At 38.7% G+C, this 21479-nt stretch overlaps 2 protein-coding genes across 2 annotated transcripts; one reads left to right on the top strand and one right to left on the bottom strand.

Annotated features, from left to right (window-relative positions):
* Positions 1-860: 860 nt before the first annotated feature.
* On the bottom strand, positions 861-5555 carry LOC141754571 (prostate stem cell antigen-like). Its single transcript, XM_074613714.1, has 3 exons — positions 5262-5555; positions 3671-3790; positions 861-1426 (listed from the first exon to the last, which is right to left on the bottom strand). The coding sequence occupies exons 1-3, from the start codon at positions 5311-5313 to the stop codon at positions 1215-1217; spliced, it is 384 nt and encodes a 127-aa protein (XP_074469815.1). The 5' UTR covers positions 5314-5555; the 3' UTR covers positions 861-1214.
* Positions 5556-10273: 4718 nt separating this feature from the next.
* ddah2 (DDAH family member 2, ADMA-independent) lies at positions 10274-19780 on the top strand. The gene is made up of 6 exons (XM_074613399.1): positions 10274-10433; positions 12080-12638; positions 13913-14101; positions 15761-15880; positions 17117-17260; positions 18723-19780. Exons 2-6 carry the CDS (start codon positions 12339-12341, stop codon positions 18840-18842), a joined length of 873 nt encoding a protein of 290 aa, XP_074469500.1. The 5' UTR covers positions 10274-10433; positions 12080-12338; the 3' UTR covers positions 18843-19780.
* Positions 19781-21479: the final 1699 nt, after the last annotated feature.

Raw genomic sequence — 21479 nt, 5'->3', positions numbered from 1 at the left:
GTATGTGTTTTGAGTTTCTAACCTCAAGATCTATTTAGTATCTCTTCTGGAGCTTTCGCCCAGTTGACATGGAAATATGGATGTTCAAATTTCCATTTTTTTCTGAGTATTTTAAGGATTTCTCATCCATGTTGGTGTCAAAGTTCATTATTGACATTAAAAACAGAAGTTGACAAACCAGTTTCACTTCAATTTAGTAGCTGTTCTGGAGCTTTCTAACATATCACATGATCTTCAGCTGCAATCTGTTTACAAAATGTTTCAAATATGAACATTTAAACTTAAACTTTCAAGACATCATTGGCTACTAATTTGTTGCTGAAGATCATGTGATATGACTGAAAGCTCCAGAACAGCCACTAAATGACTTTGAGGTGGGATTGTTTTGTCAGCTGCTATTTCCAAAGTCAAGAATGAACTATTAACCAACTTTTTTTAATGGAAATCTTTTTAAATGTGATCACCGGAAATGAGCAAATTCTTATCTCGTGATGAAGATCATGTGATAGAAAGCTCCAGAAAAGCTACTAAACTGAAGTGAGACTGGTCAGCTTCTGTTCCCAATGTGAAGAATGAACTTTGAACTTTCACACCAACATGGATTGTTTTGTCAACTGCATATATTTTGACATCGGTCTGCTATTTCTTTTTTTTTTTTTTATTGTTTTTTTTTTTGGGGCATTTTTCATTTTTTATGACAGGACAGTGGATAGAGTCTTGAAAGGGGGGAGAGAGAGAGTGGATGCGGAAAGGGCCACAGGCCGGATTCGAACCCAGGCCGCCGCGGTCAGGACCAAGCCTTAATATATGGACACCCGCTCTACCAACTGAGCTAACCCAGGCGCCCGGTCTGCTATTTCTACTGACAATATATTGTGATATTTGTGTTTTTGTAATTGTTTTTGTATGCTGCTTTACACAACTGTCAAATATTTTTTATTATTTTTAATACATTTTTAGACTTACCTTTTTAAGAAGGTAGGTAGATACTATGGGTAGGAAAATATCAGATAATATGGGCTTCTGTGCATCACTAATACAACAAGTTTCCTGTTAATTCTTTATTAAAAACAGGAATTTTTAAAAACCCTGTTGTTTACAAATGCATGCTCAAGTGCCTGTGAGTGTACATCTTTTCCAGGTCTTTCCAGATCTTGGATATTCTGTATTAAGCGTGACCCCATTCAGACCCCGACCACCACCACCTCTGATGTTCAGGCCAGCAGGAGAGTGAGTGCCGGCAGCAGGCAGAGAGCCGCTCGTCCCCAGCTGAGGGCAGCAACGGACCCGGCTCCGTTACACAGGTTTGTATCACAGCAGATGTTGGTGTAGTTGAAGAAGAGCCCCGTGGTGTATTTCCGTCCACTCACACCACACTGGGACGGAACTGCACAGCTCTTCTCGTACATCGTCACTTGTAGAGCGCCTATGAGAGAAAGGAGGCGGGTTTGTTTACGTGCATGCAGTGATGATGGGGAGATGGACAAACAAATCTATGGAGACAAAGAAATGTCATAATAATTTTAATTTTAAAAGCAGCTTAATACCTTCTGTATCGGCCTGAATGTTTTCTCTGGAAATTACATTTCAAAATGTTGGGGTTGTATTATACTGAGGATTATATTGAGTTGCTTTATGGGTTGTTTGGAGCCTTAATGTTAAACCTACAGGAGTTTAACTAGGTGACTGATAGGCGTGTTTTGAATCCAATAAATGACTGACGAGTGAAGACATGTGGAAGAGGCTCCCAATGTTTCACGGCAGAAACTGACTATAATAAAAGTATAAATGTCTTATATTCAGGCCAATACTTTAATTGCAAAATTGAACCACTACTGAATAATTTACGTTAAATTCCAAAATGACTGAATTCATAGTATTGTGATATTTGACTTTGAAAACAATCTATCTGAATTTATGTGCTTTGAATTCTCCTACATTTTAAGTTTGGGAATTTCAAAAACGTACTAGATTTACTTTCTAAATATACGGCTAAAGTTAAGATTTAATATAGAAAACTTAATTGTCCACAGTTTTCAGTCGCCCATCTGAACTTCATATGACTGATTTAAGTCAGGCTTCATTGATTAAGTTTAAATGTTTTATCTCGAAAGTTGGTGTCTGAACATAATCAATCCAATTAAAGCAAATTTACTTTTTTGATTATTTTTTTTTAGATCAGAAAATAAGCACTGGAATATATCTATTTTAATATTGGAAGCTTGAATAAATAAATATAAATTAATAAATAATACATTGCACAACTTTAAATGGCCTATTGGGGATTTCAAAAAGGGGGAATTCATGCAACATAAAATCAGATGGATGGTTTTCAAAGTATTTTGATGCAATGATTCAATTTCACAATAAGATATTTACATTAGTTGTTTTTAAAACTCAAATCCTGACAAATTTGTATAAAAAAAACCCATTAATTTAACTCCATCTCGTGATGTTTAGTGAAGCATTATTGCGTCAGTGCTACTGCTTAATTCCTTTCACCTAATTTTATGAAAGGCAATATATCTGAAATCATATTCGACATGTTGTCTTCTGATAAAAAGATATTCTAGCACTGAAGACTCCGTCTCAATTTGCCAGAACTTTGATGCTGTTGACAAAATAACCTTCAGAGAATGGGAGTGTTTTGGCGGGGGTTTTTTTGTTTTGTTTCTTAAATCTCAGTCATTTACCAAACTACACTGTGAATGTGGGGACATCAAATGATTTCTGGGTCAGGTGTTGGAGGAACGAGGATGCCCGAGCATCTACGGGTTATGGTGCATGTCAAAAAAAAGAAAGAGGGGGCTTTATCCTCTGATGAAACACAGTGGACGTTTCGCTCCACCCTCAGAGAGAGCTATTTTTAGAGATAATTTGATGGCATCACAGGCTTTAGTGAGCTGACAACCAGACTGATGAGAAACGGTGCTGATATCTGATCCTTCGAGTCAGTCTTTTGTCTCGTTTTGTTTTTACACTTCAAGACAGGATCAGAAGGCGCTGAAAACCAATCACAATAAATAAAAAAAGCAACACAAAGACTGTTAATACTTCAACAATTATATATATTTTTTTATTATTTTGGCTCTGAAAGTTACCTGGATAATTTTGCTAACTTAAACCAGTTATTTTTACATCAGTCTTTGTTCCAGATTTGAGAGGTTTCTGGGTTTTCCTCAGGAAAATTTACCAGATAACTCAATAAACTTGCCTCTCAGAACTGGACCCCATATCCAGGATTTACAATAAAACTCTGACTATGAGATTTAAATGCAGCTTTAAGAGCATTTTGCCTCTATTGGGAGGGTAGTGATGGGATTGTAAAGGACTACAGTTTCTACACAGTTCTTTGGGTGTACGTGTAAACGGCCTTAAATAAAGATGATAGTCAGCACTTAAATTTAATAGCTACTATTTCTCTTCAGATCCAAAACAAAACTGTCCTAATACATACAGTATATGCAGACTGCACTGCTGTACTGTATGTTTCTCAAAGCTATTCCCAGACAATGTGCAGTACAATGAGGCTTTGTCTGCCAATTTGTGATCATCCTGCCCCAGATTCTCAGAAAATAATCTCATCTACAGACACAGAAATAAACTCTCTCACACACACACACACACACACACACACACACACACACACACACACAGATCTGGACCTCACCCCGTCTTCCCGTAGCAGTACTGGACAGGCAGCGCTGCCCGGCTGGACATTCCTGAGGAAACTTAAAGCAGTCCATAGGAGAAATGGCCGGGAATAGACAGGTGTAACAGGTCAAACAGGCTGAAGGAAACGATAGAAGAAAAAAAAATATTGAGAAACTAGCCTGATCGAATACTGACATTGATACTTGAGACTTCTAAAAATCTGATAATGATGTATCGACTGGCGGCCCCTGTGGACAAAAACGGTAGTATTTCCACGAGCACCACCGCCTTGTGTCGTAAAAAAAGACGCCAAAAATTAAATTCTCTAAAGAAAAATCTCCTCCTGCCTCCTTTTAACTGTCTAACGTACTACTCACTGCGTAACTTAGGCTCTTTCGGTCTGCATGTCGTAAATTCTTTTGTCTGATTTTGAAGGGAATCTGACCTGGTGACAGCCATTAAGAATAACTACATAGGAATAGACTATCTTCTCGCTGATGGTCTTGTTGGCTTATGTAGATCACATAGAGGCATCAGTATTAAATTAATACTGTTTAAAAAACAGCAAAAACCTCTTTGTCTTAACGTTAATTACAGTTAAAATAAACTTGTCAGTGCTCTCTGGGTACAAACTATCTACTAAAGAGACTATTAATATATATATTCAGACACCAATTTATTGTTGATAAGCTAATATTGTCCAATATATTAGCTGGACGATTTATCAGTCGGGCAAGACATTCTGCAAAATGGAAAAAATGCAACACGTTCTCATCCCAACGCGTCGTATACTGACGCTTTATCAGAGTCCTCGACGTCACTTTTCGGTCGCAGTAACCACATGCTTAAGCATGTGGTTACTGCGTTGTTAATTAAACAAAACCACTTGCTTAGTTTTAGGCAACAAAACCACTTAGTTAGGTTTAGGAAAAAAACAACATGGTTGGGCTTAAAATTATGTTCGTAAAGTGGAAATGAGACTTAACGTTGGGAACACGGGACACGAACGATCAGCTGATTGTAAAGTGAAACTCTGGAACACGTGACACGAACGAACAGCGGTCTCCTGGATGAAAGCCTCGTGTTTGTTGGGCCCATCCACCTCCCCTTCTTTCACTCTTCAAACTATGTCACCACAGCACTTTCTCCGAGCGTTTACTGTTGCCGCAGATGGGATTACATTGTAGTTAATTGAAAGCCTGATGCGTCTCACGCAGACACTAAAGGTTACCTTGTTTCACACGCCAATGGGGATGACAAAGCGTTGGTAACTTACCCTGAAAACAGGCTGTAAAATGTTGGATCATCTTTGACTGATCTTAAACTCATTCCAGTTTGATGGACACTTAAGCGGGACTAAATCCTTATAAATGATAAAAAATATATATATAAACAATAGCACCTAGTATCACTAAAGAAGCTGTAAATACAAAAACCTTACAACGTCAGGAAAAACTTTAGCACTGAAAACAACTAAAGTGCCTCAAGTATATGAGAAATGAGACATTTCAGTTTTAGTAGTATGTCACTGAAAACACATTTTACAATAAATGAAATATTAAATGCCCTTCCGTAATAATTTCACTCAGATTAACTGGAATACATACCTGCCAGAGGTAGACAGCACAGGAGTACAATCACAACCTGTGAACGAGACATGATGCTTCCAGTAAGAAGTCCTCAAATGGTTTTCAGTTAACGATTCAAGAACGTCCAAATCTCCCTCTCTTGGGACGTTACAGCTCTCTGATCAAACTAACTGCTGATCCGATACGTCTTTTTCTTCCGCTGATAAAATGGCACCTCCTCAAATGTAGTTTGTATTGTCAGTTTTGTCAGAGTTTTTCCTCTTTATGTCACTTCTTGTCTTCTATCTTTTGTCGTGAATACCCGTGTTACTCAGGCAGTCAGCGTCTCCTCCCTAAAACTTCTAATTGAATTTAGAGTGGTAATTATGATCAGCTGACATAGTTAAAGTCTAAGAATGAGGTTTAGGTGTTGTATTTGGTAGGCATTTTGAGCCATGGTTAGGCATTGACCTTGAATAGTTAAGATTAGGCATTGACCACGAATGGTTAAGGTTAGGCATTGACCTTGAATGATTAAGGTTAGGCATTGACCTTGAATGGTTAAGGTTAGGCATTGACCTTGAATGGTTAAGGTTAGGCATTGACTTTGAATGATTAAGGTTAGGCATTGCCATCGAACGGTTAAGGTTAGGAAGGATAGGTCATCGGGCAGCGGGTCTCATGAGAGTGTTTCCAAGTTTTTACAAATTTTTGCAATTTGAGGGGTACCTTCTAGACACGACCCAATGGCTCCTGTTGGGGTACGGTTACACTACTTGGACAAACCTCACACAGAACTGCAGTACACCGTAATACTAGAACTGGTAGTAATAATAATGGCAATTTGTTAAGTTTATTTATTTTTATGATTACATTTACTAATGATTATTTCGGACGGTGGTGCATGGTTGCCTGTCGTAGCATAGCAAGATTTTGGTCTTTTGCTATATATGAAAAAGACAAAAAATAATAGACAGAAAGTCGACAAGAATCAACCAAAATGAACCTCTTAAAACACTGTTTAGAACATAAATTAGAGAGATGAATTTTTAAATTGAACCATGCAATAAACAGATCAAATGTGAAATTTTGTGATTTAGTTTTTTGTTTAAATAGAGAAAAATTATAGTTTGGTACAATTCTGTCTCCAGCCTTGTCCTCAGTGATCTTGCTTGAAACTATCTGTATTTGTTAAATAAGACATTAGGGTGTTTAAAGTGTGTATAGGCATGAGACAGCAGCTAGAAAGCTGCTAAGAAGTCCGAAAAGACAGACGGCACTAAAGTCAGCACAGTGGAGAAAGAGTCAACATCTTAGAAAGTGAAAGAAACACAGAGAGAAAGAGAGGAAGTCAGCATGTCAGTGAGTTAGAGAGTGAGGCAGTTTAACTGAATTATCCTTTAGGGCGTAATAGGAGACATGAGGGCAGCATGCAGGCAGGACGGTCTGCTGACAGCAGTCTTGTGATGGAGCGAGCCAAGCGGGCTCAGACTGAATAAGCTGTTTACCAGTTGATTAACTGCACCGCACACAGCCGAAAAGCCTGAATAAAAAACCTCCCTTAAAATGTTGACATCCTCCCGCTAGGTTCAGAGTGACACAAACAAAGCATTTTCTTTAGTTTCTCCTGTAGTATAGGTTTGTTTCTTTTAATCAGGATGATATGTTGTATGCTGAAATGATCAGTGGGCTATGACAAGTCATAAATGTCATTAAGCATTTATGACTTGTCACGCTCTTTGAGGTGTGTGTGTGTTTGTTGATAAAGCAATAGATTTTTTAATAGAGTTTGGTTAGCACATCTGTTCTTTTATTCTCAAATGTACTGCGGATGTTATTCAGCTTTTGCATGAGCTAAGAAATACTACTTGTTTGTAGTTTCACATATATGCATTTTTCATTTTTTTTTACAATTTGTATTGATGATGTTTAATAAAAATAAGTGTTGTGAATAAATGATTTAAAGGTCCCATATCGTACTCATTTTCAGGTTCATACTTGTATTTTGTGTTTCTACTAGAACATGTTTACGTGCTGTAATGATAAAAAAAAACTTTATTTTCTTCATACTGTCAGCCTGAATATGCCTGTATTTACCCTCTGTCTGAAACGCTCCGTTTTAGAACATTGCAACAGAATTGCAACAGAATTGCAACAGAATTGCAACAGAATTGCGTTGCTAGGCAACAGCTTGGGTCCATGTTTACTTCCTGTCAGCTGATGACATTCACATAAACTGCAACCAGGCATAAACTGGGACACATTTAGAATGTTTACGTTTAAAACTGTGTAAAGGGTCTAAATATTGTATATTTGTGACATCACAAATGGGCAGAAATCCTGACAGCTTGTTTCAAATGCAGAGTTTCTGAATACGGGCTGTGTGTATTTCCCTGTGGATTGAGTGATTCGATACTTTCACAGTATTTATATAGGACTTAAGCCTGCTTTATAATTTTAAAAAAACATGAAAATCTCACTTTTTTATAATATGGGACCTTTAAAACTATAGTTGCAAGGTCCAACACTTAACACAATGAGTGAAAAAATACAAAAACTTAAACTGACATATTGTGAAATTTAAATGCAGATAAGAAAATATGACCTAAGACTGGTTCTCAACTAAGGTTTTTGGGTGGCTTCATATCATTCACACTAACTTCAGGACACACAAATGTTGCGTATTGCTTCTGTGTGTGGAGGAGAGTGTTTTTCTTTTACAGACAGTGTGTTTAAACCTGCTGATGCTATATTTGACCGGGATGGTTTGTGTGCTGGCTGAATGATCTCCGTAGACAGATGGTGTTCTTTAATCCTGTCTGTGCCCTCTACCTCCCCCCTCCCATCCAATCGTGCTGCTTTATGAGTCAAAAACGTGTTTACTTACGCAATTTTAAATAACTGCCGTACAAACCTCGAAATATCAGTTGCCAAATTTCAAAGTTTGATTACTGGACTATTAATTGTAAACATGATGCACAAGAAAGCTGTTTCAAAGGATTCAAAGCTTTAGTGTCTGATGAGGTTAACTTGTTTATCCAACAATCTCAACAGTGTCCAACATCATTTGACCCACATTTCAGGAAAAGACAGATTATTTTTTTGTCATGTCACACAGACAAAAACAGACAACGATGGCTCAGTAATACAGCATATTAGGTGTTTAATCTCGGATGACTTTGAACAGAAGGCGATGAGAGGTTCAACCTGGTGAAATAAATCAACTGTGAACCTGATAAATGTTTTTATAAGACCACTGTGGGAGAGGTCACAGCGCAGCGCACGGCAGACAGTCCAAGTTTGTATTTAATATGCAGATGCAACCTGGCCTTACGTAAACAATTCATCATGATTAAGGGGAGAGGAGGAGTCCTTAATCCTAGAAAATCTCATAGAAATACTCCAATCCGTCATTAATTCAGTGTCTCGATACGAGGAAAGGGTGTCAGAGTAGGTTTATGTGGCAAAAATAGGATTTCATCAGTGGGGTTGATCAAATATGAGTCCGGATTTTGTTACTGTAATGCCTATTACAAAAAAGTCATAGTATAGTATGTCATAAAAATATAGTATAGTACGTCATAAAAAAGTTGTAGGATAGTATGTCATAGTATAGTATTCCATAAAAATATAGTACAGTATGTCATAAAAAGTCATAGTATAGTATGTCATCTCTTGTTTTCTCTCCAGGTGAGTGCAGAATTCCCTTCATCAGTGCCATTCAGCCACCAGGTGTCTCTCTCTCCTCCACCGCTCCACAGTGGAGGTGTCCAATAGGTCCAACATGCCTTCTGACTCCCACCAGTAAATTACGCCCTTGGATCATAATATTGTCGCTTTAAAAGTCACATTATAACATTAGTTGCATCAACCTCACAGTTATTCTATAAAACCGTGTCTGATTTAACGTTGGATTAAAAGAAGATGAGAACTTAATTAAGTTATCTTTTGGTAGTGAACTTGCATATAATAATAATATGATAAATCACTTTAAACAACAGAGAGCATGTTAGTGATTTTTGCACGCACCGGTATTGATTACTGTCATGATCAACCACAATCAATATGATATTGACAGCAGCTGTGGAGACTCAAATCAACGTTGATTGGATCCGGACAGGACGTGTTGGGGGATGGGGGGGTGAAGGGATGAAAGATGTGTCAAGCTGGAGTTAAATACTAAAGAAGACAGGAAGTTGAGAGATTTATTTTTTGCTTCAATGACCATTGTATTTTTTGTATTTTTTTTTTTAAACAGAATTTATTTCTGAATTTTGTTAATACAACTCTGACAATCCCACCCACCCCCCACCCATGACAATACCCAGAAGGCACTCAAAAAAAAAAAAAAGTGTACAAAAATGAATATAAATAAATAGATAAATAAATAAAATAAAATAAAAATAAACATAAATCATGATAAATTGTTAGAGGTCTAGGACAGTACACCCTATCATCTAGGGCACTGACATGCATAAAACAAGCACAGGAGTTAAGCCGAAGAGTTGAACACAGAGACAAATCAGGGGTCCTTCCAATGTTTCGTTTGAAATATTCCTGGTCAAATATATACACACATATACTGTATCCATATATATATATATATATACATACATATACATATATATATATATACACACACACACACACACACACACACACACACACACTATTGTATGTATATAAAGTGCACTAATGCACTATTTTATGTAATTATCTGACGGACACTTTGTGCAATAATCTGGCAAAACTGTAATCTGGCAAAACTGTCATCTCATCAATATACATATTGTATTTTTATATTTTATATTGTATTATCTTTTATATTTTTTATATTTATATTGCACTATCTCTTTTTTTTATTGTATTATCTTTTCATTAGCACCTATGGGATTGTCACAATCTAATTTCATGTACTACACAATGACAATAAAGGGCTTGAATCTTGAATCTTGAATGAAATGACCTAACACAGCTTTAAAATTACAGTCAAAAGATAGGATTCCTTGTAGCGCTCTTATTGTGAAATCCACAACCGGAAGTGTGCATCGTCCCTCACAGTCCCCATCTTGACTTGACTTGTATTTGTTGGCCAGTTGGTCGCAGCAGATAAAGACAACGGGAGAATAACGGGGACTGAAAGGTTTAGAAATTAAATTAAACGCAGAAAAACGTGTCCCAGCGTGTGGGAAGCTGTCACACTCAAAAGAGGTAAGATAAAAGTCTATATTTAAAGTTATTTGAGTAACTTCTAGGAGTGTTATTGTTGGTGATAGTAAGATGTGGAGCATCTGAAGTATTTGTGAAGGAGCAGTGAACTGCTGGGAGGTGCAGCCAAACTACTCAAGATGTTTTTACTTCTGGGCTGTGATTCATATTCACTATTGCAGCTGGATAACTACGCAGTTAAAAGATATAAATGTTTGTTACATTGCAAAAACATAAAATAGTGCAAAGTATATTAGGAAAAATAGTGTTTTTCCACCACAAGGTATCATTGACCTCATTATCACTCATACAAAAGTTAAAGTATAGTTTGCCATCAAAAAGTCATAGTATAGTATGTCATAAAAGTAATAGTATACTATGCCATAAAAAGGCATATATATGTGCATATATACAATATAAATGTTTGTTACATTGCCAAAACATGAAATAGTGCAAAGTATATTAGGAAAAATTATATTTTTCCACCACAAGGTATCATTGACCTCATTATCACAGACACAAGAAAATAGTTCATTTAAGCACTTTTAACTGTGATTTAGTAGCTTAAAAATGTCATAGTATAGTATGCAATAAAAATATCATGTCATAAAAAAGTCACAATATAGTGTGTCATAAAAAAGTCATAGTAAAGTATGCCATCAAATTTCCTAATATAGTATGCCAATATAGTATGCCATAAAAAGTTATAGAATAGTATGTCATAAAATGTTACTCAAAAATAGTTCATTTAAGCACTGTTAACTGTGATTTAATTGCCTAAACTTGCAAGTTAGTATTCTTAATATGTGCTGCCTTATAACAATAAAGGACGGTCTGCAGGACAGATAATAATGCACACAGTGCACTTTCATAGACTAAGCTACTGGAGTTATCCTGCACTATACTTATTTTTAACAGTCGCTTCTGCACTATATTCACATTTTTAATAGTCGTGTATCACAGCTGTTACTCTGCACTATATTCAGTTTTAACAGTTTTCTTCATCTCCTTGTATTTTTATATCTGGTATATATTTTTTTTTGCACTAACTTTTTTACTGCCTTTTTACTAACATGTTTTGCACTATGGAACTGTGACGCTGGAAACTTGAATTTACCTCGGGATCAATAAAGTTACTATATCTATCCATCATCTATCTATCAAAGCCCATCACTTGTTGCTTAAGTTATGAAGCAGATTTTAGGAAACATCCTGTGTGGAAGTCCCTTTCTGCAGCCTCACAGTGGGCGACTGACTGCTGTGAGTTACAGGGAAGATGATGAAAGGGCAATTGTCCCCAAATCTAACCCACTGCCCAAACATGGGAAGGCTTTGCAGCATATTTGCAGGGATGTTGAATAATGTTTCCTTATAATCTAACCTTGGACAATGCTCCTTTTTGTGTACTTTCAAACTGTGCTATCTCTTGTTATTTCAGCTGCCCTTGAATGTTTTACTGGTGATGAGGCTGTGTGTCCTCTTGCAAACTAACAATCACCAATACACAAAGTGCAATTCTTTAGTGCTTCATTTTAATCTCCAGAATATTGTTGTAGATATTCACTTCTACAGAGGGAAGGGGATACAAACAGTTGTTCTATTGTATCTGGCTTTGTTAATTAATGTGTCCATCTCCCTCTCTGTCTTAGGCCGGGATCTTCTGCTTCCACTTCCTGGCAGACGGAGGAGTAGCCGATGAGGTACTGAATGAAAGAAAAAGCAGAGAGACGGGGATGAAGATGCTCTCTACGTTCCTCATGATCCATCATTAGCTCACTTTACAGTTTAGACTATACACATCTTTTCATTACCTCTGACTTGTCTTCTGGCAACGCAAACTCATTGGCATCTTTGGCAGAACACCAATATTTCCTACCACTTTTTATAGACAATTAGTGTATTGTAGTCATGGCAAACATGCGCCCATATGGCTGCTTCACCCACGCCGTGGTGCGGGGCATCCCAGAGACCTTTGGGAAAGCGGCGGGAGACGGCAGCGAGAACGGGGAGGCCTCGGTGGACCTGGCCAAAGCTCAGCGTCAGTTTGGCTGCCTGACGGGAGCCCTGAGGCAGAAGGTGGGCCTGCAGCTGATCGAGATCCCCCCTGACCCCGAGCTGCCAGAGAGCTGGAGGATAGAGGATGTGGCAGTCATCCATGGAGACACGGCGCTCATCACCCGGCCCTTCAAACAGCAGAGACGCAGTGAGGTAACACATTGGAGAAGAAAATGGCTTTAGTTAAGCTGTTTTTGCACCCTAATCCTCTGATGATGCACTTAATCTTGTTTTGTGTGATAAGTAGTAGCCATTTGTTTCAGTTCACATCAGTATGGTATGAGAATCATACTTCACTTGTTTAAGGTGGCATTCAGTTGTATTTTGGAAACTCTGAGACTTGAGAGTAGACTGTGGAAACCACCTTTCTTAATACAAGAGATGAGAAACTCAGTGTATTCTTTTGTTGTTTGCCCTTTCGGTTTGATTTTGCAAAGCAATGTAATGCTTTTTGGCAGCTTAATCTTGGATGTCAGAAGTTCCGTTAGTACTTTATTTTAGAAGTCTGCAATTTCCAAATAATTTCCCCCCCAAAAACATTCTGGAAAATATTGCGTAATCTGGTACTAATTATAGGGAAAATATTGGTATCACTCAAATGGTACATGTCCAATTAATGATTGGTTATGCTCTATTTTACAGGTCTGTAATATCCTAACATTTCTCTAGCAAGTTCAGTGGAAAGAACTGAGGATTGGGTCCGAACGGTAGACAAAATAGGATTTTCCTTGAAAGAACAGCTCTATTAAAACCCAAGAAAACATGAATTAATTGTTAATGGAGAGTTTATTCTTCATATATGAGGAACTGCAAATTTCACATTTTTACAGGTGCAGCTATTTGTGAGGGAAATGTCTTTATTTTTTGATTTTTGTGATTTTTGGCTTGAGGACAGCTCTGATTACATACATGCTGAAAAATCAAACATTTTTACTCTATCAATTTAGAGATTTTACAAAGTAAAAGTCATCTAGAATTTTTTTTCCCAAAACAAAATCTCAATAAATCGTAATATTTAATCACAATACAAAAAATAATCAGCAACCAAGGATCGTGATGGTAACTAAACGAGAGATAAACATATTGTCCCAGCCCTAGCAGCTAACCTCCTGTACCCAGACTGTCTATTTTCCCTATAATTATGATGTGCCAAATTGCATGGTTGAAATTACAGGAAAATTACCAATTACTCAAGTTACAGATCTGTTTTTTTAGAGGTTCCTTGAGTACACTGAAATCACAAAACAATTATGTATATGCTTTGAAACTTGTTAATAATATAATATAGATAGAGGGATAGTACAAACGGTGAAAAAGATATATGGAAAACTATGTCCATCCAGAGAAACGTGCATACACAGTTGAATTCTCCTACTGAATGAAGTTGAGCATGAGTGTTTTGCTTTTTCTACTCTTCATCTCTCCAGGTAGAGGCCGTGAGGAGGGTGGTGTCAGAGCTGAACCTGACCGTGGTGGAGATGGGGGTCGAGGAGGGGGACTCTGGAGAGGCCACGCTGGAGGGCAGCGACATCTTCTTCACGGGGAGGGAGTTCTTTGTCGGCATCTCGTCCCACACCAACCACAGAGGGGCGGAAGTGCTGGCAGACACTTTCAGGGTGAGAGGCGTGGAGAGAGGATGTAGCAGTGACTGAATAGTTAGGAGTACGTGTTTTAGCTTGGAGCCTTTTCTCATGAATGCATGAGTCTGTAAGCAATAAAGCGTGTTAAAATGGGGTGATATACTTCAGAGAAACTTATCTAAAACCACTGCCAATAAATTAAATAACTTAAGTTTTAGCCAGTGCAACAAAGACGGTCTTCTCTGCCAAGATGTTTGTCAGAAAAGGAACCCAGCTGCCAAAGTGAGCAGGTGGCCATTTGCTGTGTTGCATTTGGGGAATTACAGTCTGTAAACGGTGATGAATGAGGTCGTTCTATTGGCCAAATAATGGCGACCACACAGTGGACCCCTCAGGCTCGACGCAACCCGCCCATTAGTATTGATTCCTCCACTTCTCTTAAGTGCATTTTACGCACTTCTGCTACTCATAAAAACACACATACTTTGAATCTACTCTTGTGTGTGTCTGGTATGAATTAGCGTAGGTGGGAGGGCTCGTGGTCAGAACGGTGGATGAAAGAGGAAGACCAGCAGACCATCTACATCCACTGTATCATGTTTAAAAATTGTTACACTAGCATTTTGCATGCTTTTCCAATTGTCATTCATAAAATTCAATATGTTACAAGAGCTTTTTACATATTTATAGCCACGCATTTATCATTGTAATGACGACACTAAGCGGGGGTAGTGATAGTGCAGCCTTGGCTTAATTCAAATCTTTGAGACATATGATACAGACTGTCATCGTGGAACGTAATTAATTTTAGCACGCTAAGACACTAAAATAAGATGGTGAACATGGTAAATGTTAATCCTGCTAAACATCAGCATATTGGCATTGTCACTGTGAGCATGTTTGCATGCTGACGTTATGATTTAGCTCAAAGCACCACTGTGCTAAAGTAAAGCTTCCCAGAGCCATTAGTGTTGCTGTAGACTCTTAACCAATTTCACATTTCCAGTGGGGTCATTAATGACACTGAAACATCAGGATTTCATCACTGTTTTTTGGAGGCTGTCTGGTATTTATGTTCAGCAGCTGCTGGTCGTAGACAAAGTCGTCATTTAATGTGGAAGTCAAAAGACTATTTCATGTCAAACATCCCGACTATTTAAATGGGTTCTGTGTTTCCTTCTTGACAAGTTAGAAAAGCGTCAGCAACAACTTTTAGACAATGAATTCCTGAAATTTGAAACACTAACAATACCTATTAAAACCGTTTCAGATCGGTCTGGCAGCTTGTTAAAATAGGGTGTGGCAGGTTTTACAGACTAACATCACAAAGTAACAACTTCTTTGGTCTCATTTTATACAGAAGAAATAGCTCTGGTCAGAGAGGAACTTCTGTCATACCAGAGGCAGACAAAAGTTTAATCACAACACCTTTTATAGCCTTCTATAGATGATGTCTTCCTTTAAGCTTACTAAAGGACTCCTCAGACCAAGTAGTGCCAACTGCATGACTGCCTCTGATCCTTAACAAGAAACTCCAGAATGACACAGCTTTGTGTCGAGGTTGTAAAAGTTTGACGCTTGAATAGAGGTCTGCTGTGACACAAAAACTAAATGAGGGAACTTGTCTCGTTTGTTGTCAAAGAAACTTGGAGGGACAGTGTGTTTTATAATTGAATCTTTCAACCATCTGTTCAGGACTTTGCTGTGTCCACCGTCCCAGTCTGTGGTGGAAACCGACTGAGGAACATCTGCTCCATGGGAGGTCCGGACACCATCATCATCAGCAACAGTGAAGGGGCCAAGAAGACACTCCGGGTAAGTGTTTGCATTTACAGTCATTGTTTGTGCATGTGGTGTTAATAAATATAAAATATTATACTATAAGTCTCCTGTTACAAGATTGCCCTACTGTGTGAGCACCGGACAGGCCTACTATTCCTTTTGAGGCGGCTGAAGCACGTTTAACCTTTGTTCTTCATAAAATACTATGTCATCTTTAAAGGGGAACCACGGACATTTTCAAAATGCATACATGTTCTTCCTATGGTCTAAGATGGCCCAAAAATATTAGTAAACACTAACAGCTTTCTACCAAATCCCAAAATTAGAGCGCTAAAACTAAATTTGATGTCATTAAGTATAAAGTCTGGAGCTGCTCTATACACAATGAATTAGAAAAGATGTCACTGAGAGCACCCAGGACAGTTCTGAGTATATGGGAACATCTTCTGTTTCACAACTGAGATCTCTACAATAGAATAAAGCTTATTTGGGTATAAAAAAGAAAACAAATATTCTGTGGGTCCATAAAATCAGTCCCATTCATCGTCTATGGAGCAGCTCAACACTTTATACCCTATGACATCACAAGTTGGAGACTCCCTTCTCTGGTTTCTGGCTTTGAGAGGGAGTAGCTCATGTTCACAAATAGTGATTGAACTTCCCTAGGCCATGGAAATAACATAATGGAATTCTTCATTTGGGTGGTGTTCCCCTTTTTAAAGGAATAGTTTGACGTTTCGGGGAATACATGTATTCGCCTCTTACAGATGAGTGCATCGATATCACTCACGATTAAGGGTGTTTCCAAAAATGGTGAACTATTCCTTTTAACCTCAAACTAATATGGTCAGTCTCTATGCAGATTGAACAACACTATCTGCAGCTAATGTGCCACTTTAAAATGTACAAAAGCCTCATAAGTGATGAAGAATAAAAGACAAGATTTGAGGGTGATTTTAATTGTTTCTATACTGATGATGACTCGTTATTCAAAATGATATGCAGTTATATTAGAAAATCATGTATTAGCCAGGCCCTAACATCTGAACGGTCAATATCGACCTGATTACATCGTGTCTGTGTTTCTCTTCCCTCTGTCCGAACGTGAACTGCACACATCATTTGTTTCCCAACCGCTGAGGTCATATTAATAATAGCACTAACGTTGCCTTTGAGTCTGTGTAATGCTGGGCGTGGTCTGCTGCAATACGTGTGTGTGTGGAGCAGTCAGGGTGGTGCACAGTTAAGTGTGCATGTGTTTGTCTCCAGATGATGGAGCAGCTGACTGACCACCACTATGAAGTGCTCACTGTTCCAGAGGAATCGGCAGCGAACTGCATCTACGTCAAAGGTCCGTCTAAACACGACTTCCTGCTCCACCGGCCTGCAGAGGAATGTCCCGACAGCGTCTCCGTGAGTACAGCTGAGGATTTAGATTTTTATTGCATGCCTCAGGTTCAAAAAGAGACTCATCTTTGTAAAATGAAAGGATTATGGCAGCATTGTTTTATTTGTATCTTTGGCTGGGGGACTCACAGGAAACTAGAAAAAGGATAGTCAAAACCAAAACTGCAAAGATCAACGTATCCTAACTTTAAGTCTCTAGTTTAGGTTAAAGGATAGTTCAGATGTTTTGAAGTGGGTTTGTATGAGGTACTTATCCATAGTCAGTGTATTACAGTAAATTGGCACACCTCCAGTTTGGAGACACAGACAGGAGTTACCACATGGAAGCGAAGCAATGTACTTCTGTGGACGGGGCCGGCAGCAAAACATATTTTAACCACCTAAAAGAAAATCTCACCAAAAAAAATCAATATTAATTTAAGTGAACGCTATATTTAGAATGTTTTTGCCAGTTTACTTTACCGTGAGACAGCTATACACTCTATGTTTACAACAGGGAACTGAAATTATCTCTGCTCTCGCCAAAGCAACCAGACTCCATTGGGAAAAAAACAGTAATTTTATCTTGCAAAACATGAGAGTTGCTGCCTCAATCGATTAGTTTGTTTGTGCTCCTGTGTGACTTTGGTTAGTTCGGATTCCCCAAAGTCGTACAATGGCACAAACTAATTGATCGAGGCAGCGGTAGACCAGCAACCCCCATGTTCTGCAAGGTAAAATCACAGGTTTTTTTCAATAGAGTCTGGTTGCTTTGGCGAGAGCATAGATGGATACAACGGAAGAATATTCTAAATATAGCATACACTTTCACTGATATTGATTTTTTTAGGTGGCTAAAATACATTTTGCTGCCAGTCCCGTCCACAGCATTACGTTGCTTTGGTTCCGTGTCAGTACTCCTGTCTGCTTCTCCAAACTGGGGGCGTGCTGACGTCATATACTGTAGGTAATACACTGACTATGGATAAACACCTCATACAAACACACTTCAAAACACCCAAACCATCCCATAAGCTCCAAAAACACTGGATCACAACAACCATCCCTGCCTGCTTCGGTCACATCTGTCAAACTCAAAATATACTAAAATGATGTGAAGTCTCCAACCCTAGATAACCCTAAAAACCTAATCAGTGTTATAGGTTTAACCATGACAAGTAAACTGATCTTCATCTGTAGAATCAGTTGATTGTCCTTTTAATGTCCATGGCGAGTCTAAACCTACTATTACATTTGCTATAGTCAGAAGCCATTTCCGTCTTAAACCTTAAAAACGTCATCAACATACTATAGGTCAGAATCAAGTTATTTCTGAAGTAGTTTCTCTCCATTGAACTTTGATTGATAATCAAAGAAAAGAGAAAATGAAGAATATTCAGTCTGCATTATTAGCCAGTAACTTTATTCCAGTACAGTCGGTGATACAGAGTGTGTGTGTCTGGATGAGTAACTTGTTTCCTCTTTGCAGGCTTTCCAGAAGCTACAGGACTACACCCTCCTGCCTACAGCCTGCAGCGAGGCCTCCAAACTGGGAGCGTCTCTGTCTTCGCTCTGCCTGCTCATCAACAGAAAGCACACGCATTTCTGAAAACACACTTCTAACACGAGTATGTTACAATGTTTACCTGCACGTTCATGGTGTGGTGGAGGGGAACCAAATCACAGAAACACTTTCCACAATGTACAATTCTTATCTATTTATTTCTAGGGGAAAAACACTTGATACCACATCTGTATGAGATAATATGATCCAACTGTAACATCTGCTAACTGGTTTACTCTTAAGCTGATTATTGGCACCGCTGCCCCCCCTGCTGAGCACACAGCGCAGCACGCTGGCTCCCTCACAAAACTTTTAACTATAAATAAACCACTAAATTCATCTGTAGTTTCACACTGTTCTAATTTATGACCACGACTTTTCTGTAAACCACCACTAAGCTCACAGATCACATTAAAAGAAATGTAAAAAAACATGTTAAAGATATTTTAAATACCACATAGAATGCAATTTTAATATTTATTTTACGATCGTGCCAGCCAAAGTGTGAAGGAAAACCAGTGGGAATGATATGGCCTAGAATTCAGTTTTCCAGTACCTCCCAGTTGACTACAACAATTTCTAATGTGACCTGGATAAAAGTCTATAATTGCCCATTTTAACATTACTGCTTAGGGTACAAGAGGCAAAAATGTTTACTTTTGTTAATTAAATTCAGGACTTTAATGCTTTGAGGAACCTATAATCGGTGTTTAAGACCAGCTAAATTTGTCTGCAGATTTTTGACAATGTACATCTCCTTGATACAGTTTGTTATGTATTTCAAGTTTGTCTTTTTGCTGACTGTCTCAATTACAGGACGTGTAGCTGCTAAGAATAGAAATGCAGAGTTTTTTTTTAATTAATCATTTTTAGCTTTATGTGTGAATTTGTAGCAAGTAGTGATGCCAATAAAATTGTAATCTTGTGTAATTGATGCCTGTTCAATGTCCAAGATACTAAACATACATTGCTGTGAAAAAGTATTTGCCCGCTTCCTGATTTCTTATTTTTTTTTTGCATATTTGTCACACTTGAAGGGACTGTTTGTAACTTTGTAAGCGTATAAATGTAGCGGGTCGGCACACATGCGCGCTCGCATGTTCGCGTGTAGCCGCTTTACCCTCCTCCTCTGCCTGCTCGCCTTCACTCAGACAGAGCGCGCGTTCTTGCTCGGCTCGCTCCACCTCTAGACGTGAACACGCGCTCACTCCACACTGCAGAAGAGTTGGTTTAGCTCTGAGAATATCTAGTGAATGCACAGGGGACGTTTGTGCAGAAATAACTGCTGCAGCTCCTCCAGACCAACAGAGGTTTCCCGTGTCTTGAAGTGACGGAGCTCTGCAGAGAGTTACGTTGTCTTCTCGTTACCGACCGGGTGCCGGTGTCTCCTCTGCTCTCTCCGGCTGCGGGCGGCGAGAACAGGGAGACACGCTGCAGAGCCCCGCTGCCTCAGCCTGCAACTCAGGCAGGAAAAGCCAACACTAGGATCAGATCTAAATCATGTTCATGGAGACCTTTGTCTGGTCAGCTAACATTACTGCCAAGCAGCTGAAATATAGAGTGATATTGTGCTTTTAGCTGACTTGTGTCGCCTCACTGTTTTGAGTGATGCTCGTTCAGGTATATTTAGAGCGAGCCCGACGCTGACTTTCGTTGATTTCACGGCCACAGGTGTCGCTGTTAACAAGCATTTCTGAAAGTTACAAATGGACCCTTTTAAATGTTTCAGATCATTAAACAAATTTTAATGTAAGACAAAGATAACCCAAGTAAACCCAAAATGCAGTATTTAAATAATTTCATTTATTAAGGGAAAAAGCTATCTAAACCTACCTGGCCCTATGTGAAAAAGTAATTCTCCCCCCCCCCCTTGTTGAATCATGAATTAACTGATCAACCACATGTTTTGGAAAGCTGAGTTAAATTTCACTGTTCAATCAAGAAATCACTTAAATAGTCTGACAAAGTGAAGGAGGCTAAAAGATCTCAAAAAGCAGCACATCATGCGGCGATCGAAAAAAATTCAAGATTAGATGAGAAACAAAGTCATTGACATCTATCAGTCTGGAAAGGGTTACAAAGCCATTTCTAAGGCTTTGGGACTCCAGCAAACCACAGTGAGAGCCATTATCCACAAATGGAGAAAGCTTGGAACAGTGGTGAACCTTCCCAGGAGTGGCTGGCCTGCCAAAATTACTCCAAGAGCGCATCGACGACTCATCCAGGAGGTCACAAAAGAACCCAGAATCACATCTAAAGAACTGCAGGCCTCACTTGCCTCAATTAAGGTCAGTGTTCACGATTCAATAAGAAAGACTGGGCAAAAATGGCATCCATGGGAGAGTTCCAAGGCGAAAACCACTGCTGACCAAAAAGAACACAAAGGCTCGTCTCACTTTTGCCAAAAACCATCTTGATGATCCCCAAGACTTTTGGGGAAATATTCTGTTCACTGATGAGACAAAAGTTGAACTTTATGGAAGGTGTGCGTCCCGTTACATCTGGCGTAAAACTAACAGCATTTCATAAAAAACATCATACCAACAGTCAAACATGGTGGTGGTAGTGTGATGGTCTGGGGCTGCTTTAGGACCTGGAGGACTTGCCATAATTGATGGAACCATAAATTCTGCTCTCTACCAGAAAATCCTGAAGGAGAATGTCCGTCCGTCAGTTCGTGAC

The sequence above is a fragment of the Sebastes fasciatus genome, chromosome 17 (assembly GCF_043250625.1).
Source record: "Sebastes fasciatus isolate fSebFas1 chromosome 17, fSebFas1.pri, whole genome shotgun sequence".
Taxonomy (NCBI): Eukaryota; Metazoa; Chordata; class Actinopteri; order Perciformes; family Sebastidae; genus Sebastes; species Sebastes fasciatus.
This window is presented reverse-complemented; position numbering and strand designations above follow the sequence as displayed.

What these genes read in the sequence shown, in the direction of transcription:
- LOC141754571 (XM_074613714.1), bottom strand. Translation starts at nt 5,313, where the DNA reads ATGTCTCGTTCACAGGTTGTGATTGTACTCCTGTGCTGTCTACCTCTG. An exon ending in GTGCTGTCTACCTCTGGCAG is followed by an intron (nt 3,791 to 5,261) that starts GTATGTATTCCA and finishes CGTTTCCTTCAG; the next exon opens with CCTGTTTGACCTGTTACACC. An exon ending in TACTGCTACGGGAAGACGGG is followed by an intron (nt 1,427 to 3,670) that starts GTGAGGTCCAGA and finishes TTTCTCTCATAG; the next exon opens with GCGCTCTACAAGTGACGATG.
- ddah2 (XM_074613399.1), top strand. Translation starts at nt 12,339, where the DNA reads ATGGCAAACATGCGCCCATATGGCTGCTTCACCCACGCCGTGGTGCGG. An exon ending in AACAGCAGAGACGCAGTGAG is followed by an intron (nt 12,639 to 13,912) that starts GTAACACATTGG and finishes TCATCTCTCCAG; the next exon opens with GTAGAGGCCGTGAGGAGGGT. An exon ending in GGGCCAAGAAGACACTCCGG is followed by an intron (nt 15,881 to 17,116) that starts GTAAGTGTTTGC and finishes GTTTGTCTCCAG; the next exon opens with ATGATGGAGCAGCTGACTGA.